This window comes from Pieris rapae, chromosome 18 (assembly GCF_905147795.1).
Source record: "Pieris rapae chromosome 18, ilPieRapa1.1, whole genome shotgun sequence".
Classification (NCBI taxonomy): domain Eukaryota; kingdom Metazoa; phylum Arthropoda; class Insecta; order Lepidoptera; family Pieridae; genus Pieris; species Pieris rapae.
The window spans coordinates 4,245,591-4,265,088 of record NC_059526.1 but is presented as its reverse complement, the minus strand read 5'-3'; the positions used below and the strand labels follow the sequence as shown (position 1 = coordinate 4,265,088).

Genomic DNA, 19,498 nt, shown 5'->3' with positions numbered 1-19,498 from the left:
CAAATCAGTTAAGTCTTACCTAACTGGGTTTTTAGTCATAGAAATACGAGTGCAAGAATATTTTATGCAAACGGTTTTTGAGAAACATTTCATTTATTAAAATTTGGTATAAAATTTTTAAATTGTGTTTTTAAGTGATGAAGATGTTAATAAACATTTATTTGTACTTGGTGCTCTTGTGCAGAGACAGCCTTTTAGAAGCGCAGAAGAATGTAGTCCTCGAATGTGTGGCTGTGGCTTCCCAAGGAACAGAAATCCTGGGAACAGTGAGAACGCTTTGAGAAGAACCCACGAAACTTCTTAGCTTCAGGAAGGAGGCTGGCTTAATTACCCAAGACTTTACGCATAACGGACCAAATGAGCATCTAAATTACTGGGGAAATTGTGTTCACCATACTTATTTATTCAGTAGTGAGCAGTATTGGCTTAGTGCCTTAAGCGTGCGACTCTGATACCTGAGGTCATAGGTTCGATCCCCGGCTGTGCACCAATGGAGTTTCTTGGCATCTTGCGCATTTAATATTAGCTCGAACGGTGAAGGTAAACATCAGGAAACCGACATGTCTTAAACTCAAAAAGTCCACGACGTGTGTCAGGCGCTGGAGACTGATCACCTACTTGCCTATTAGATTTAAAAATGATCATGAAACAGATTCAAAAATCTGAGGCCAACACCTAAAGAGCGCCACTGATTTATTTTTTATTTTATACTCACTTATTCATACAAACCATGCAAACGACGCAAATAAGCGTTATTTAAAATAGCAAAAGTAAAAATATCAACATAAAACATTTACTACCTGTTTTTAGGCGCAATTCCGAAGATGACAACCTTTATCGAAATGATAAAACACGATCTCGAGTTGTAAACTTGTCAATAACTCCTAAAAAGACGAATTTACGGAAGCAATGGAGATGTTGTTCCATTTCGCATATTTCGCGCCATTTTTTGACGTTCAATTAAACTGAAAAAATGGCGTCTGAGGTCAAGGCTGGATAATAAGGTCTTTATCGTTTAAAGTCAAATAGGTCTGACTTTTTATCACCAATATAATTGTAAATTTGTATTTATTCCGTCGGGGTTTTTATTTTATTGACAAAAAGACAGCCAAACAATGTTTGCTCCAGAGACTTATGAAAGTGAATAAGCTTATTAGTCCTATCTGTTACAAATTTAATTATGGTTTAGTACTTCTAACAGCGAATTAACAAGAGTTGTGAACAATTATTTTCCGGGATTAAACGTGACAATATTAGTGTTAACTCTTTACGCACTCTATTATGTTTCAAACTAAAAACATTGCATAAAAAATAAAATACTGTAGTAGATTTCCATCACTATATTTCAAAGCGCTAATCATTTTCATGGCGGAAAAGGTTTATATAAAATAGACGTATTTATTTACATAAAATGGTAATATTACGATCGACTGAGGGATTTAAACATTCTCGTCTCAATAAATCGGCGCTGCACATCCTTATGTTTATGAGCTGTATGTCATATAAAATATGCAGAAACGAGATAAATGAGCAGTGTTGGCCTAGTGGCTTTAGCGTGCGACTCTCATCCCTGAGGTCGTAGGTTCGATCCCCGGCTATGCACCAATGGACTTTCTATGTGCGCATTTAACATTTTCTCGAACGGTGAAGGAAAACACCGTGATGAAACCGACAGGTCTTTAACCCAAAATGTCGACGACGTATGTCAGGCACTGGAGGCTGATCACCTACTTGCCTATTAGATTTAAATATGAACATGAAACAGATTCAGAAATCTTAGGCCAAAAAGAGGTTGTAGCGCCACTGATTTATTTATTTTAGATGCGAGATAAATATTTATTATCTGTAATCAAGTGTGTCGTTTACAAAAAAAAAAACATTTTTAATATTTTAATAGTATTACCACGCAAATCGGAGTCTATAATTACCACTTATCTTCTGATTTATGACAATTTTTCCAATCAAGTTTACATATTCGTCACTTTTTCCAAGTGTATCTACACCTTTAGTTATGACAAAAGAGATATTGGAGTCTAGTTGTACAAACAAACCCCTGCAGTATTTCTATTATGTTATATTTTGTTGTATGTTATGTTGTGCTGTGTTGTGTTGGTTATATTATATTGGTACTATTTTTCCTGTATTGTAAATTCCTCTAATCTATACTAAGCTTATTTACTTTAATTCTTTTTATGATTTATCTATATATAGTAAACACAATTACGAGCGTAGGGCATTTTTTATTATGATCTTTTTGGTGTCTTTCCAATCAATAAAACCATACTGTTTTGATTGTATGTATACTTTGATGTCAGAAAAAATGTTAGCATTTCTCTTTATTTATAAACCTTAATATAATTATTAAGAGTTTTGTTGATTCGACCAATTCGTGTAACAAAAGTTGTTGACTTTGATCTTAGTATAGTCTACTCTTACTTCAGTTAATTAAAAACTTATTATAGGTACATTAATTTTAATGACATATGCTCGGTCAAGGCTTAATGTAAGGTCTAAATTTCACAAAATAAACACATGTTGTGTGACCTTTTACCTGTGACATTTATTATCTCATACATTGAAGTTTAATTAAATATTTAATCGTTCAATACTACGTCATTGTATTTGATAATTTAAATAATTATTGAGTAGCCATTATTTAAATTGTTATAGGCATTTGTTTTAAAGGACTTGCTAAGCTTGTCACATATTATCAATATTGCAGGAAACATAATAATAATAAAGAGAAAAGAGAGAAAAACACAAGGGATAAACTACTGAAACATAAAAATGTACATGTTTTATTGTTTATGCTTAAAATATAGAACGAACATAAACGAAAACAATAAAACGAATGTTTTTAATACTTTTTTTTAATGACGCGCCAAGTCTGATTGCATATTCTTTGATGCACTTTTTGATATCGATATTTGCAAGGTTTTTATTTGTTATTATTAGACTTGTTGACATTACACCCTATTGTGATACGGTTATGAATATTTAAATATAATATAAACGGTATTCTACTAATACTTCAATATCATGATATGTGTCAAAAGAATCTCAGTGGCAATAATATTAAATCTAAAAAATCCCATTATTCAAATATATCTCAGCTAAATAAAACCTAACCAAAACACACACCTTCGCCCAGTGCTTTGCAGTTTTCCCTTCAGCGGCCCTTTCATTTTTAAACACTTTTTTGAAATAACTTTCACTAAGGAGTCAAAACTTCACTTACATTCTAAACCAACATCTGCTCAAACTATCCTATGCTGTAACGGAAAATATTCTTATTATGCGACAATAGTTTATGTATAAAATGTTAGTGTTTTTTATAAATATTTATGTCTTGTACCGTCAATATCATGTCAAATGGAAGAGACTAGCTGCCCCCGACACAAGGAAGCCTAGTGGGCTAGTGCAATTTCTTTTTAACCAAACATCCTTTTTTAATTAATAATGTATTTTTCTTAGTTTAATTAATTTAATAACAATTAATACAATTGTAGAATTATAAAATCTAAAATAAACAAAATATCTTTAGATATTACAAGTAAAGATATGTTGGAAAAATAGCAAATCCAATCGTAAAGTAATAACATAAATCTAAAAACAAACACTCTAGAACTCATCAAATCTGTCATTTTATTATATAACAAACGATATCATTACATAAGGTGCGTAAAAATAATAGATATGAAGTTTCATGTCGCAACTTGTATTTAGGTTAATTTATATGAAACGTATTTTGCTTACAATCTGCACTGAGTGATTATCGCACGTCGTGTATATATCCTGGAATCGACGACTTGCGCAAAATTATGACATAGATCGGTAGGCAAAAATGATCCAACTTAAAATAAAACAAACAGACGAAATTTACACAAAATACGTAATTTTGTGTAAATTTCGTCTTCCTTCCATACCTCATTACAGAGCGTCAAACAACCTACCCAAAACTTTTCTATGATAATTGTTTTTACTTATATTATTGTATATTATTTCGCTTGTTTTCTATTATCATATGTTTCTCGTTTCAATTCAATATCTTAGATAGTTGGTTGTAGTTTTCTCTTGCTTAGAGGTCTTTTGAATCTACATATGTACCTTCTTGTATAGTTTGTGTAACGGTATCCGCGATTGTTCATGGATCAAATAAGGAAATATTCAAAAATGATTTTTAATGTGTATTTTATAAACTGATCTTATAAAAATATAACTTAATCCTCTGGCGCGGCAACCGAAAATGACCCTTGGCCTCCGAAACTAAACTTAGGCCACCTTCACCTCCGTGAATAATAAAATACAATATTTCATATTAATATTTTCTAAAAGATCATATTCTCTATTAAAATATGAAGGTACATATGTTAGAAGGTATCCAATTTTAAGTTATCATAATATTTATCCTGAGTTGTTTGCTGTGATGTTACTACGAATTTCGCACTTTGTTCAGATTCAATATTATTAAACCATGATATCTTTAAAAGAATTTTAATTTTAAAACGATGATTCTTCCTTAAATCCAGAGAACACAGACACAATTTGACAGTTTGTTTTAAAAAAATAATTTTAGCTGACTCCACAAATCCTTCACCTAAATACACAAAAAAAAATTCAAGGGAACTTGTTACACAATATTATAATCGTGAATTTACACAATTCGATTAAGCTCAATTTGAAGAAGTATGATTCATAACGAAAACGAACAAAAGATATATTCCGCATAAATTGTTCATTCGAAGATACAATAAACAGTTCTATACAATTAGAAATATAAACTTTTCAAACGTATATATATTTTCTTTCGCCTTTCTTTAAAAATACTTTTTTAAATATTTTACACGGCAAAACCAAAATCAATTGTATTTTTTGTGGAATCAGAGATTAATAGAACTGCGAGGTGCGCCATCTCTATGATTAACATACCTATATAAACTTGTACTGTTATTTATCTATGACAACATCCGCTTCAGCGCATGCGCTGTGTTACGCTTTATTTTGGCGGCAACTTTGTTCATAGTTGAACTTCATATTTCATTTCGTAGGATTTATATTAGTCCTTTAAAAAGTGTGTTAATAGTAAATATGTATAAAAGTTCAATGTGACTTTTAAGTAGCGGTAACAGCTTCTTTAAAATTTAATTAATCACATTAAGTAGCATAGTATGATATAGCAGACATAGATGGCAGCACCGATGTGAATCATTTGGTGATACTTTACGTTTTCGCTATTTTGGTTCTCAAAAAATTACAGGTGACATCATACGTTTGAACATATAATTAATATTTGAGGTATCTATTTACAATTATAACATTAACGTGTTTGGATGAATCTCAAATATTTGCAAATGATTACAATCTGTTGGTCATTTATTAGGTTTTAAATGTGTTCTGGACGAAGGACACTTCAGAGGAAATAGATTTATATATTTTTTTTAATTCACTGGTATCTGGTCACGGTTCCAGGAGCTGTCTCGTGTAAAAAATGTGTATTTTAAAATATTTATTTAATATACATAGATAAAAGTAGCATGTAGTTTAACTAAAATGATTAATTATTGCTATTGTAAGCAAATGGATTTCCAATACTTCAGTTTAAATTTTATTGTACGAAGAGACGTTACTTTTGTGTAATTGAAATCACTTTAAGTATATACAAATACACTATAAGAATGTTGCGAAATATTCCACAAAAATAACGAAAACTCAAAAAATTCGAACATACTAATGTAACGATCAATATTGATACAAAATTGTAGTCAAACATAATTCGTGACAAGTACCTACTGAGACCAACATATAATTAGGTGCGAAGTATTAACCAAACAGTGATCATGAGTTTACTACCCAAACCTATGATAGACAATATTTTATTCTAGTCTATGAAGAAAAGACACTGCTTAATAGTGGTTAAAACAAATACAGGTAATCTAAATTCAAATAATATTTATATTTTTAATATATTCTGTACATGTAGCTGTTTTTTTAATATATCTTAATATATATATTTCTTGTGTGCGTGTGTATGTGACTGAACTCCTCCTAAACGACTGGACCGATTTAGACGAAATTTTTTGTGTGTGTTCAAGGGGATCTGGGAATGGTTTAGATTCACAATTTTGTCCGCTGGACAATGTTTTTTTAATTAATTTTCAATTTATTAGTTGTTGTTGATTTTGGAATGTTTTACATTGGATCCGACAGACGGCGCTACCATCGCAGTGTCAAATTTTAAATAATATTCGAATTTTAATTTTAGTCTGTCCCGAAATTTAAAAAAAGTTTTGTTATCATTGTGTTATATCGTGTGTGACCATGTGCTGGATCGTTAGATATTGTCATAACATTTGAATAATAATTTTCATCAAAATGGCTTATTAAAAATTGAAATTTTGAAATTAAAGATGTGTAGACAGGACAACGTCTGTCGGATCCGCTAGTATATATATATATATTGTCTTCATTGTGTCTAGCAAGTACTCCAGGTTCACAAAATTCAAACAGCAAAATAATATTAAGAATTTTCTTTTTGACTGCTATATGATTTAACATTCTGTGAGCCTTCTGCCCGTATGCGCCTTTATAAAAAAATGAACAATACAAAACAATAAACGTTATATATACTTAATTCATTAAAATTTCACACCTTTTTACGTTACGGGCGTCAAATGTATTTTTTTGATGAAATTACCAGAAAGAAAAAAACAACAAATACAAATAATATGTGTTCTATTTCTGACTTCATTGGCGCGCTTCTTATTCGCTTTAAGGATTGCTCTATGACATTCTGCTGTCGGAAAGAGATCACAGATAATGTTGGAGTATAGTACAGTATGTTAGTGTTCATATAATATCGAATACGATTAATTAATAAATTAATTACCCATATTAACACTAAGTAATGGCATCACGTACGTATTCTATTAATTGATTTTCTTATGAGACGACCTAAATTCAATAATTGCTCGAGGCTTAATTTTTCAATTAACTGATTAGTCAGATATAACTGCATTTTAATTAATTTAATTAACTAGTGGATATTGAATAGGATGTGAAATATGTCGCTTCCGATAACGGCTTTGTCTGTGTGACACAATTTTTAATTTTAATTGATACCTTATAGGCAAGTAGTTATCCCGCGGCGATGTTTTTGGGATTAGTTTATTTTCACTTGTAATTTGTATTCATTCCGCACTTAGAAATAAAAATTCATTCATTTAATGCGCAAAACAATAATTACACAATTTTACATAAATTAGAACTAAAAAATGCAGTTTTGTTGATGTGAGTGATATTTTATGATATTTCTTAACTTGCTTTTCCGTAATAATAAAATGCATATTTTATAAGAATAGAAGTTAAAGAAAAATGAAATCATTTGCCTGGTGCATGGTTTCAGAAGTCACTTTATACATTTCTTATTTGTCAATTGCAAGTAATAAAAGATTTATATTTCACTATTTAATTCAAGTCTCTTTTTGTAAATAATTTACATAATCAGTAGTATAGCTAAATATAATACATTTTTGCAAGGAAATTTGAAATATTGATAATAATATATAAATCATACTATACATTTTAAATATACATTTTAGTATCCCTAGCAATGCCTTGCTATAATGATGCACCAAGGTAGCCAGGTAGGCCCATACTGCCAAGTTATTTGTAAAAATAATCGAATTATTTATGCCGATTTAAAAGTTGTAGTCCTACTGTGACTCTGTTAACTTTGTTCATAGCACAAGGTTTTTAAGTCTATAGTTTATGTATGATGTACTCGTTTAAAAACCCTTATAGTTTTTTTTAGTTAAAATAAATGCACTTATTTCTATTTCTATTCTTTAATACTATCCGTATTTTCTTTGAAACATGCGAAAAATTAATACTACACAAAATATTGAATAGATTATTGTATTGTAACAAAACATTGAATATTCAAATGAGTACTAAGAAACAATGATAATCTCAGTATCGTAAAAAATTGCTCAAGCCTATTGTCCATCTTATAGATGTCATTGTCAAAGGGTTATAGTAGTCTACCCCGCTAACGAGCCTCGAATCATTGTGACTGGCAACATGAACGCGCGCGCCGGCGTGCTACTTTTGCTCTGCGCAACATGCGCTCGCACACAGGACTGTATCGAACTCACCCTCTCTGACAAACACCTATCCGACAGCCTTTTTAACGGGACCATATTAAAAGTAGCCGCGAGAAATGAATCAGTTGACAATAGTGTTGAGGTGGACATTCTGGGTTTGTGGGAGAGGTTTCCGAAAATTGTGGTGCCTTTGAATGGAACAAGCGAGCAATGTAGGCGAGATGGACAACTTTTTCTACACAGCCTGGATCGCCTGGAACTCTGGGCTCTCAAAAGTAATTATGTTTTTTTATTTTTATTGCAAAAGGAAGTAAAATTTTTATTGTATCAAAGCATTTCTATATAATTCTCATAAAATGTTAAATAGCTTAATATTTTTAATTGACTTAAATTTTTACCTAACATAATTTTTTCCCACGTTGTTATAAATCATTATTTTCCATACACAATTTTGGTTAATAATTGTTTTGAATAAATTCATATCATACTTCTTTATTTAGATTATAGAGAAAAATTATAATCTGAGTAACTATAACGAAAAATATAATTATTTAATAATAATTCTTGTAGGTTTGTTAAAAAGCCTCTTTAATGATTTTATACTTTCACCTAATTTACAAAAGTTAGTAACAAGTATATATAAGAGTAAAAATATTGTCAATTGTTTTTTTATCTTTATCTGTTGTACATTTAAAGGCAATTGAAAGCCGACTTTTATATAAATGAAACAAATGAACAACGATTTATTTTGTCAAAAATGCATACGAATTAAAATTATTTTCTAAAAAACTTCCTTGGCCTAGTGGTAGTTCAGATTAGAGCCCCGGCTGTGTACCAATGGACTTTCTGTCTATATGCGCATTTATCATTGGCTAGTACACTGTACAGTGCAGGAAAACTCAAAACATCGTGACTAAACTAGCTGATTACGTATTCAAAAAGTTTAAAACTGCTTATAAATAAATGTTGTTATACACCACAAGCTGTTATTGTAAACTCCCAGATACTCCCTACATGCAGACGTTGGATGTAATATCATTAAATATCTAATAAACATATATATAAATGAAGAAGTTAACTTATGTACTCATACTATCATACTGTTCTTTTAAACAGCCTGAAGGATAAATATGGCAGCCTTTAAAAGTTTACAGATGTTTTCGTACTTCGACTTATAAAACAACATTTTCCGAATATATATTTCGATATCTCTATAATATCGCGTTAACTTAATTTATTTAGATATCTCTATAATATCGCATTTTCTCTTAACTAGATTTTTTACCTCTTTAAATGGGGCAGACACATTTAAGGTTCCCGTTCATCGCGGTTGCTTCGCTGTCAACCGACCCCAAAACCGTCGGGCAGTATAAAATTAGCCATTCTAGGTTACTATCCTCGGCAGTAGAGTAATCATAGATAATCTAAATCTAACGACTAGATATTTTTATAGGGTATTTAATTATAATGTCAGCTAAACATGTTACTTACACTACGAAGCTCAATTATGTATTGTGAGCAGCAATGGTGTATGAAATTACATTTAAATTTAAAGACAATTTAAAGTTATTTAGTTTTTTATTTGTATATGCGGATATCGAAAAAAAAATTGTTTTAGGATAGGAAGTAAAGTAACATTAAAAAAAAAACAATAACTGTGTCAACATAACAAACATTATACGGCTTTGTGAATTAGGTACAATACGACTATTTTAAATTCGAAACCCTCTATTATACAGACGTAATGTGAATAATCAAAATAATAATACAATATCTTAAATTTCATTGATACTAGAAAAAACAAAATTTATACATTAATAAAATGTCGGTACTTTTTCCAGCCAGTATTAAATGTATGGGCGATAAATTGAAGAAGAGACGAATTTAGATTTATTATTAAAAATAACATCGATTTCTGTAGACGATGATTGAACTTGTAAACTTATTAGATTTATACGCCACAAGGATTTATATGAAAAATAAAAATTACTGAAAAAATATCTCTTTTATTATTAAAATTCACTCTCAAGTATATATTTTTTACTTAATTATTGTTTTATTTTTATAATAATTGAATTGTTAATTACCTAAATCTAATGTTACGTCCATATTTACGATTTAAAAAATGCCGTAATATAGATAACATAAAACATCTAAATTTCTTAGAAATTATAGACATCCAATCACTTGGAACTCGTAATACCTATACGTAATAGATCTTCTCAAATCTTCTTCTTTTACCTTTTCATATTAAAATATTTAATATATATTTAATATTAGGTATAATAAGAGAACTGATAATGGTTGCACATATGCTGTTATTTCTTGCTTTGTCACTAAGTGATTGATCAAAAAATAATTATAACGCGGTTTGTATGAAACATGATAGCGACCTTGTGACTTGTTTCTTAAGCTTTCTCAGTCCCGTGTTCTGGCTTGTCTTGACCAAATTTTGCATTTAATACATCTAATATGTTTTAAATCAGTACTCATATAATTAACAGAAAATGTTAAATATTAACTTTTTATTGCAAACAAGCAAAGCCTGTTTATAAATATTTAAACTTATACTTGAAATTCTTTATAAATATTTTAAAAGGACCTTAACCTAGTAACAGGTAATAAAATTCGTCAAGTGATTACTGGTCAAACATCCGAGAGTTTTTCCAAGTGTGTAATCAAAATGTAACACCATTTATTAAGCCAAAATTCGCTTCCTTATGTCTCACTAAAAAACCTTTATACAGCTGTTTTGTAACATCTCCAAAATCTCTTTCTTCAAATCTTGGAATTTTAATTTTATTCATCATAACCGTTACTAAACTGCAAAGTGGCTTAAATGTTTAATTGGGTTTATGATTATAATTTTCGATAGTTAAAAGTAGATATTATAGCCTTGTTACTGATTCATACCTGCATATGTCATGGCTAATTTTATGCCAATGTTATTACAGTGTTTGGTTTTATTATTACCCGATGGTTTTCAAGGTCACAATTGATTGTTAAGATTAGGATTTAACTTAAGTCCCGCACCGACGATCTACCGGAGGCCAAACGCATGGTTACTCAAGTTCTAGGCTTGTCTGTAACTATATTCATACTATTTACAGCAGCAGTAGTCTACGTAATTTTACATAAGGGTAAAGGTATTAAAGAGTGACAAAGGAAAAAACGCAACTAAAAATTAAAGACATACAATACATATTTTCCAAATTAATAGTACTTATATCTCGGTAATGTTATCTGGTAACTCGGTGTTACCTTGTTAAAAGTTTAAAAAATTAAGGTTTTTGCACAGAATAATGGAGATTACAACACTTGATTCATGATCGAGACTTATGTTTGTGACGTCTAATATTTCGAAATTCATACATAGAAAAGATTCAGAAGATTGGCTGCTGTAACTCTCATAACGCTAGATTGTTCGTTTATATTGGCCCTAAACTGGCATCGCCAAAATTTGAAAGGAAGCAGTGGTTACTGTCTAGTCCTAGGTCAATTTTAAGACACCTTGGTAAAAACACGTTTGATAATATCGTTGATTTATATGTGGTTCTAAAAATAGTAACGGTAAAATTTATAATAATTATATGTGTATTAAATTCGCGTAATTTGTAAACACCAGTTTGACATTGACTTGTAGGTGTGTCAGAATAATATTATAGTACAATTTTTAGTTACATGGCTAAGAACCGGTAAAAATTACTATCATAAATGACTATCTATACAAATGCCATTTTCCGGAACGGGTAGGCTAAGACTTATTTATCTAATAATAATACCATTTGATATATTATTCAATACAAGTTCAAAAATTGTAAATGTAACTGACCTGTTTAATTTAAATTAATGACAAAGCCAATTAAAAGTAATATTGACCTAGTGGCTTCAATTTGCCACTCACATCCCTGAGGTCGTAAGTTTGTTTCCCGGCTGTGTACCAATGGATTCATTTATTATAAGGCGCACATAGAAACTGCTGAACACACACTCGCTCGTACGGTGAAGGAAAACATCGTGAGGAAACCGGCATGTCTCCAATTTAAAAAACATATCGGATGGAGGGCTGATCTACTTTTGTCTATGACATAAATGTTTTTGATTAGTAAAGGATATGAACATTTAAAATCAATAGCGCATATTATTATTTTAAAAAATTAGGATAAAAATTTTTCCTTTAAGACACGCGGACAGTTTGATAATCAGCACTTATACATAACAGTAAATTATATAAAATTTAGTCGTCCGGTAATACATCTATTTATATATATAGATTTATCGATTTTACCTATAATCCATAAAATGCGAATCTTTTTAATTTCGTCAGGCGTGCTCTCCTATAGGCTGCTCCAACATCTGTCCAATTCTGAATTAAAAAACATTTATTTTATTTATTATTGACACTAAACCTAAATTCAATTATTACTCACGATTTACTTTAGAAACACATTTTTTTCATCCATCTGAAGTTTTATACTATCTTTGCGTAAGAAGTTGTGTGAACGATATTCAATATTTCTTCGTGTTTAGCTCATCAAGGTTGGTTGCGAAAGTCGATTATCGATTATAATCATAATGTAATATTATTATTATTGTTTGCTTCCGGTAACTGGTAATTGTATTAAGTAATATGACAAAGTACAGTATGATATAATACAGGAAAATTTTATTCAAAAGCTGGCAATCCTGCAATTGCCTGACTCAGTTGCAACGAATAACTGATTTACATAAGTATATAAAAGTAATTGTGCATAAAAAAGATATTTTAATATTGACAATAAATTAAATGCTAGAATATGCGGATTCATATTTTTATTTTTAACAATAGCGCGTGGAAGGAATATTCTTAATACATATATATTTCTTTATTACCACAGGCCGCACGTCAGAACCAACAATAAATGTGTAAATTATTTGAATATATAATTCAAAGCTAAAACTCAACGAGACTTTCTGTCTACCAATTGAATGAGAATGCGTTAACAAACATTACAATTCACTTCAAATTGTAAACCTGTGTTGTCTTTGACCTACATTTCGGGGTTAAAAAAATTGAAAAGTATGCATTTAACTTTATTTTTAATAAATTTTACTCTCCCCCCTGCCAGGGACTTTATATATCTCACAATTTATGCATTTAACGTTACATCTAAATACTTAGGTACATTAGCCAAAACGGGACGGTTTTAATTTATGTATAATTGAGAATCACCAAGTTGCTATTTTTGATTAGACAAAAAAATATTATTTCCGTAGTCGCAGATTACTAGTGCTTACCACAAATCTAGATGCAAATTTTGATTAATTTAATGTTAGTCCACTCACTGTTAGGTAGTTAGTATCGCAACTCGCCTGAGGTTTTTGCAAATTTAACATCAAGGCTACATTCTAAAATACGTCTACGTCCATCACTTGACTATTCTTATCACATAATCCAAATACACGGGTATTACAGTTAGTAATATAATAAGGATTAAAACACTCAAAGATAAGTATTTAAAAGTAATATCAATGTTATTAGGTAATTTTTAAAGCATTTCTTCATAAAATTTACTTGTATCTAGTTATTTCGTTTCAACACTACGGTGTTAAAATGTATGTATTTATAAGCCTAACTTTACAACCATTATAAAAATCATATAAAAGGGATATGGTAAAAAACTATGCGAAAGATATAGATTATGGAGAGAGCTTCACATAATGAGACTCTTACCAAATGAGTCAACAAAACAGTTAAATGAACCTAGTTGAAACCATATTATCTGGTTTCCACACATAAATCGCCAAATGGGGAGCATCAGGCAATAAATCTAAAATACGTCGTTGTGCGGCAATTCTGGATGCTGATTAAATAATGAGCCTAACGAAGCTCTTATCGAATTCACACTGGTTCTAAATTCAACTCACGCCAATGTCAGCGTGCACTGTCATTGACGACAGTTCAATGATTCGTAGTGGCACTCTATGACATAACATGACCCTCTGGTCTGGCGTGTACTCCATATTTTTGATTGATTAGGTTTTGCTTTTTGTGTCCCTGTTCGATTTTCAAAATAGTCCTATTAATGCGTGACTTTGTCGCTGATAAATTATTGTATCCTTGAAAGAGCTTGTAATTTATTAGACAGTGCGTAGATAGAGGCAACAAAATATATTTTAATAAACCAACAGTAATGATATAGCAGAATAAGTAAAGGAATAGAATGTTCGCCACACACAATGAAAGATGACTATTTAACTTAACTAATTAGCTAATTGATTAGATTGATAAACGCTTCGTCGCCATACGTCGTCTCCAATGGGTCGCAACTAACTTTACCTATCGAAGTATGACGGAATAAGCATCTAGGTCCTGCGATTGATCATGATAGAGAGAAAAGTCTCTTTAGTCCAATCTGAGTTGTGTACTAGAGAAGTAACCCGAGTACGTGGACATACTTATTATTTTACTTTGTTTTTTTATTTCTTTATTTCTTGCCCTTTTGAGATATACAAAGCCATTATTGTTGAGCATATATAGAATTAACAAAATTTTACCTCGTAAAGTTTCACATGTAATTTTCCAAGACATTAGCGTCTAATGTTTTCGAGACCTAACCGTAGCAAAGCTGCAAACAAAGTTGACCTATAATCAGCTAAAAGCGCTTTGTTGAAGCGGAACATTGGAGCAAAGTTGACCCAAACTTTGCAAAACCGACGTTTGGCGAAGCACGGAATTCGGAATCTATTCGTATAATCAAATAGCACCAATGCTTTATATAAAATACTAGCTGACCTGGCAAACGTCGTCTTGCCAAATTACTACCTTTAACTCAGCGCCATCTGTTAGAATTGTATCAAATAATAAACAAATGTTAATGTTATCGTAATTTTAGTAAGGATGCCTATTTTTTTGAAAATGAAATATAGCCTATGTCACTCAGGAATGATGTAGCTTTCCAACAGTGAAAGAATTTTTCAAATCTGCCAAGTAGTTTCGGAGCCTATTCAATTCATACAAACAAACAAACAAAAAATCAAACCTTTCCTCTTTATAATATTAGTATAGATTAAACGTTTAACTTTATTTTAATTATATATAATACGTATTCATGGTTTTCTTGAATAATACTTGAGTGTCTTTCTGTGGATTGTTTTTACGCGAACGAAATTAAGGGAAGTAGTCAGTACGTCTACGTATAGTATCAATAACAGACATGATATTTATATTTATAATACGTAGATATAAAAGTCTAAAATCCAATATATATATATATATATACCTAAAAATATGCCATGAAGAAAGATTAGTAAGGTTGAAATCTTTCGTGTCTTTGTCGCCAAGTAATGTTTCTATAAGTTCTAGGCAGACAAATAATACTTAATTAGTATACAAATTTTGTTTACCTCCAAATAAAATGAAGTGTATAACAAATAACATAATATTCATAAATGTAAATTAAAAGATTAATTAACATTTATGAATATTATGTTAAAATCGAATCAAAATCAAAGACGCGTCTTGGCCATACAGTCTGTGTATATACTAATTAGCTATGAGTGAGAGGGTAGAGAGGTATGAGTAATCTTTTCGTATCATTTCTGAATCTTAGATTTTGTATTTTCCTATAACTTATACGGTAAACATTCGTGTCAAATCAACCAACGCAATGAACCTTACATTGCTTATTTTTTTGATGCACATTGGTATGAAAGGAGCGAATGTTCATTCCAATTTTTTTTAATAAATCCCCACAATCATAGCGGAGCCATACCGCGATACATAAGCACTTCGAACCTTTAATGAAATAATATCGTGGTGCCACGACTCCACCTTGACTGCAAATTGTATCCGCATCTTTGATAATTTTTCTTTCATGGACGAGTAAGTCAGATCAGCCTTCTGTGCCTTACACATGAATATTTCTGGGTCTCTATGCCTTCACTATATTCTTGAATGTTTATTTCAGTGCTGGACGCAACAGCCAAACTTCCATCAGGCATCCTAAGTGGAAATGGAAACCAATATGGCGACTTCGACGAATGCCTTAGCATTGATAGCGCAGTACGTGGAAAGTACTGCCTGGCTTCTCTGCAAGTTAACTTAGCGGACATAGGTCATAAGAAGTTGGACTATTTGGTGCACAGTGGACATTACATTAGGAGTAATATTACTGATGTGAGTTGTTTTATATTACTAAGGGTAATGAGGATTCTAAGATTATTTTAGTGGGTAAAAACTTCTCTGCGAATACTGTAAAGAAAATCTTTCTGGTCTTAGATTTAGTTGCCTAGCCAAGTTTCTTGATCATTATTTGAATCTACTTGGGTTATCTTAGTCATCTCGATTCCTGTATTTAATGGTCATATAGAAATATCCATTGGTGGACGCCAATGAATCCAACGCGCAGATCACTGGGTTGAGAGAGACGAACGCAACGAAGACTGCTTAGTGAATATTAAATGATTTCATTATAAAAAGATGCTACTCGTCTTGTTTATTAAGATCGAAAATTAACTCTATAATAAATCGTTGTTTTTCCGGCAATTTTGTGATAATTATAGTGTCTTAATACAGTGTAATTTTAATTTTCTGACCTTAAAACCCGTAGAGGATCACAAACAGTATATAATTTCAATATAATACTTCCGCATACTAAACTAATATTAACCAATGAACTCCAAAATAACCTGTATTTTTATTTATTGTTCGTTTCTGAGAAGCCCTCGTTTTATATTGAATACGTCTGACCCTAAAGCAACACATTTCATTAATTCAATAACTGCATCAAAATTACATACAAACAAGTTTGTTATGAAATCACATTCATTACCGAGTCGTAAAGACAATCGACAACAATAAAATCCGGGCCACGCGACCCAAGGGTGTAGGTTCATGGCTACATGACACAATATTACATGGTATTATTAAGCTATACTAAAGTAAAAGTAGTGTTCTTTAACTTAGATTTGCACAGATCAAATAATAAGATTTTTGTTAACTTCCAATACATTGTCACATTAATTGTTAATGAAGCGACCAATAAATTATAACTTAATGCCGCAAAGTGTGGAATTTATAGCTATAGACAGAGTAATAATAAAATAATAATAATAATAATAACTTTATTTGTAACAGGTTGTGATGAATTTTATCATCTATCGCTAAAACCCACCCTCGTGAGCCCTTGTGTAGTTGTAAGTAGTTTTGATATTAAATATAAAAACCAAAACTTCATTTTATTACCTACACTTATGAACGTAAATCAATGCTTCTAAATTTCCATTTACTGCTAATTCCCGAGGGCATAGAACGGTCGAAAAGAACTGGCAATAAACCCTCCATCACTCTCTTAAAGACTATTTGTACAAAATGTTCGTAAACACCTACAAACATAACATCATGCCCCTCATCACAAATACCCCGACCCAAGTCCAACCAGTCACACGAGTTGCACCCGTTTACGAGTACGACGCATGGCCATGGGCCCCTTTGCCATATTGTAAGGAGAGAGACAACCCGACGCATGGACACTAATATACATACATATTATAATTTTAAGTCAATAAATATAATTTCATAAAATGCAATTTATCCATGATTCCGTTAAAGTTAATTGGCTAACGACTTATTACTAAAAGTGAAAATATTACACATTACGGTACCTTACTCTAACTAAACACTTTAATTTCTTCATAAATTTTCTCATAGAAAATAGGAATATGCACCAAATTTACCATGTTTGAAAACATTCTTAATCATACAGCATACCATAATCTAAATTTTCCATGCTCTATGCAGCCTCTTAACAAATTACATTTGCATTGCAAAACGTGTGTCGACACTATCTCCCTGCACTTAAATTAAGATCGATGCTCCATACTAATAATGGCTTATCTGCATTCCTGGCAATTTCACGTCCAACCTATATTTATGAAGCTCCTTCGCATAACAATGAATAATTAATATACATATACGTGGGTAACACTGAAAATGTTTAAAACTGGCCGTTAGAAACATTGCTAATGAAAACTTTTTTGAATTTTAAATTTAGAACTCTTTGGTATCCTAATGTAGTATTGCATTCATTAGTCATTTGTTTTTGTGAATTGGCGGCAAATCTAAATGTTTATTATAACTTTCGGTGTGGGCTTACTCAACAACAAAGCAACAAAGTCTGTGATTAGCATTTCTAAATGAAGCTCCATCTCGTGCCACTATTTACAATTGGTTTAACAAGTTTAAGCGTGAACGTAGCAATCTCAATGATGAACCGCGTGAGGGAAGTCCTTTAACAGCGACTACTGGAGTAAACATCAGTGCTGTGCGACCCATAATAGAGGAAGATTCGAGATATTCGCTTTACGAGCCCGAAGAGATTTTTTTACGCCGGCTTTTTCTCTCGGCCTACACCCTCTGTCTTCTTTGGCGATGAGTAGGGATGCCTACAAGTTTGAATTGATTGACGTGGAATAAGTGATACCTAGATGATCTTATGTTCCAAAATAAACGTATTTTTTTTTTGAAGATGCGGCTAAAGCGCACATTATTTCACCACCTAACACCGTCGCGTACTATGCGAAACGATAAACGTTTCAAGTGAGCATGATATTAATTCACATCGTACAGAACAGTCAACGAAGGGAAATTTTTTTCTTCACAAAAATAAAAGAATCTAGACCGAGATGACGCACGCATGATACGATGAGGTCACTAAAGCTTAAACATTATTATGGGTATGGCCTCATCATCGTTCCTAACACGTTCATAGCACGCTCATTGTTTGGAACGATACACAAGTTGAAGCTTACGGCAAACGGCGGTAATGTGTAAATTTACTCACAGAAATTTAATTTTAATAAACTTTTTCATGACAGAAATAGCTTGTGACCAGATTCATGACTCGCCTAGGGAGTTGTGTGTTATGGGTAACTAGATAACAATTATTCCGTGGTACATGTTTAAAACAAGAATAGTTTTAGTGTTACAACAAATCACAACACAAGTTGTGTATCATACATTCATGTATAGTTAATGTCTTACACAACTTGTGTTGTATGTAAATGGGCGTGTATGTATTTGAGAATGTAGCTGAGAGTTGTTTTAAGCATGCGCTGTGTCTGCTAGTTTTGGAACAATCATGCCAAGGTACGTAGAAAGTAATAAATAAAAAAATAAAGTTATTTTATAGAGATTTATATTATATCAATTTAAAATCAGAAATCTTCAAAGTGTAATTTAAAATACTTCTAAATTTACATGTACTGTCAATTTTTAAATCAAGAGCGTAGAAATTACGAACGTTACTGACAGTTAACTCTTCGTCACTCTTTTAAATCGCAAAAGTTTCTTTTTTCTTCAAAAGTTTGTAAGCAACAAGAATAACATCATGCCAATCATATTTACACACCCATTC

General features: G+C 31.3%; 1 protein-coding gene across 2 annotated transcripts in view; it reads left to right on the top strand.

The window, feature by feature from the left end:
* Positions 1–5,823: 5,823 nt before the first annotated feature.
* Positions 5,824–19,498, top strand: part of LOC111001405 (nose resistant to fluoxetine protein 6) — a 32,744-nt gene continuing 19,069 nt past the window's right edge. Inside the window, exons 1-2 of one of the 2 annotated variants that reach the window (XM_045632193.1) lie at positions 5,824–5,928; positions 16,052–16,260. In XM_045632193.1, coding sequence (XP_045488149.1) covers positions 5,886–5,928; positions 16,052–16,260 — 252 coding nt within the window. In that variant the 5' untranslated portion in view covers positions 5,824–5,885. Of the gene's footprint in view, positions 5,929–8,016; positions 8,378–16,051; positions 16,261–19,498 lie in introns of those variants that run through there. The other variant, XM_022271298.2, reaches the window with a different exon arrangement.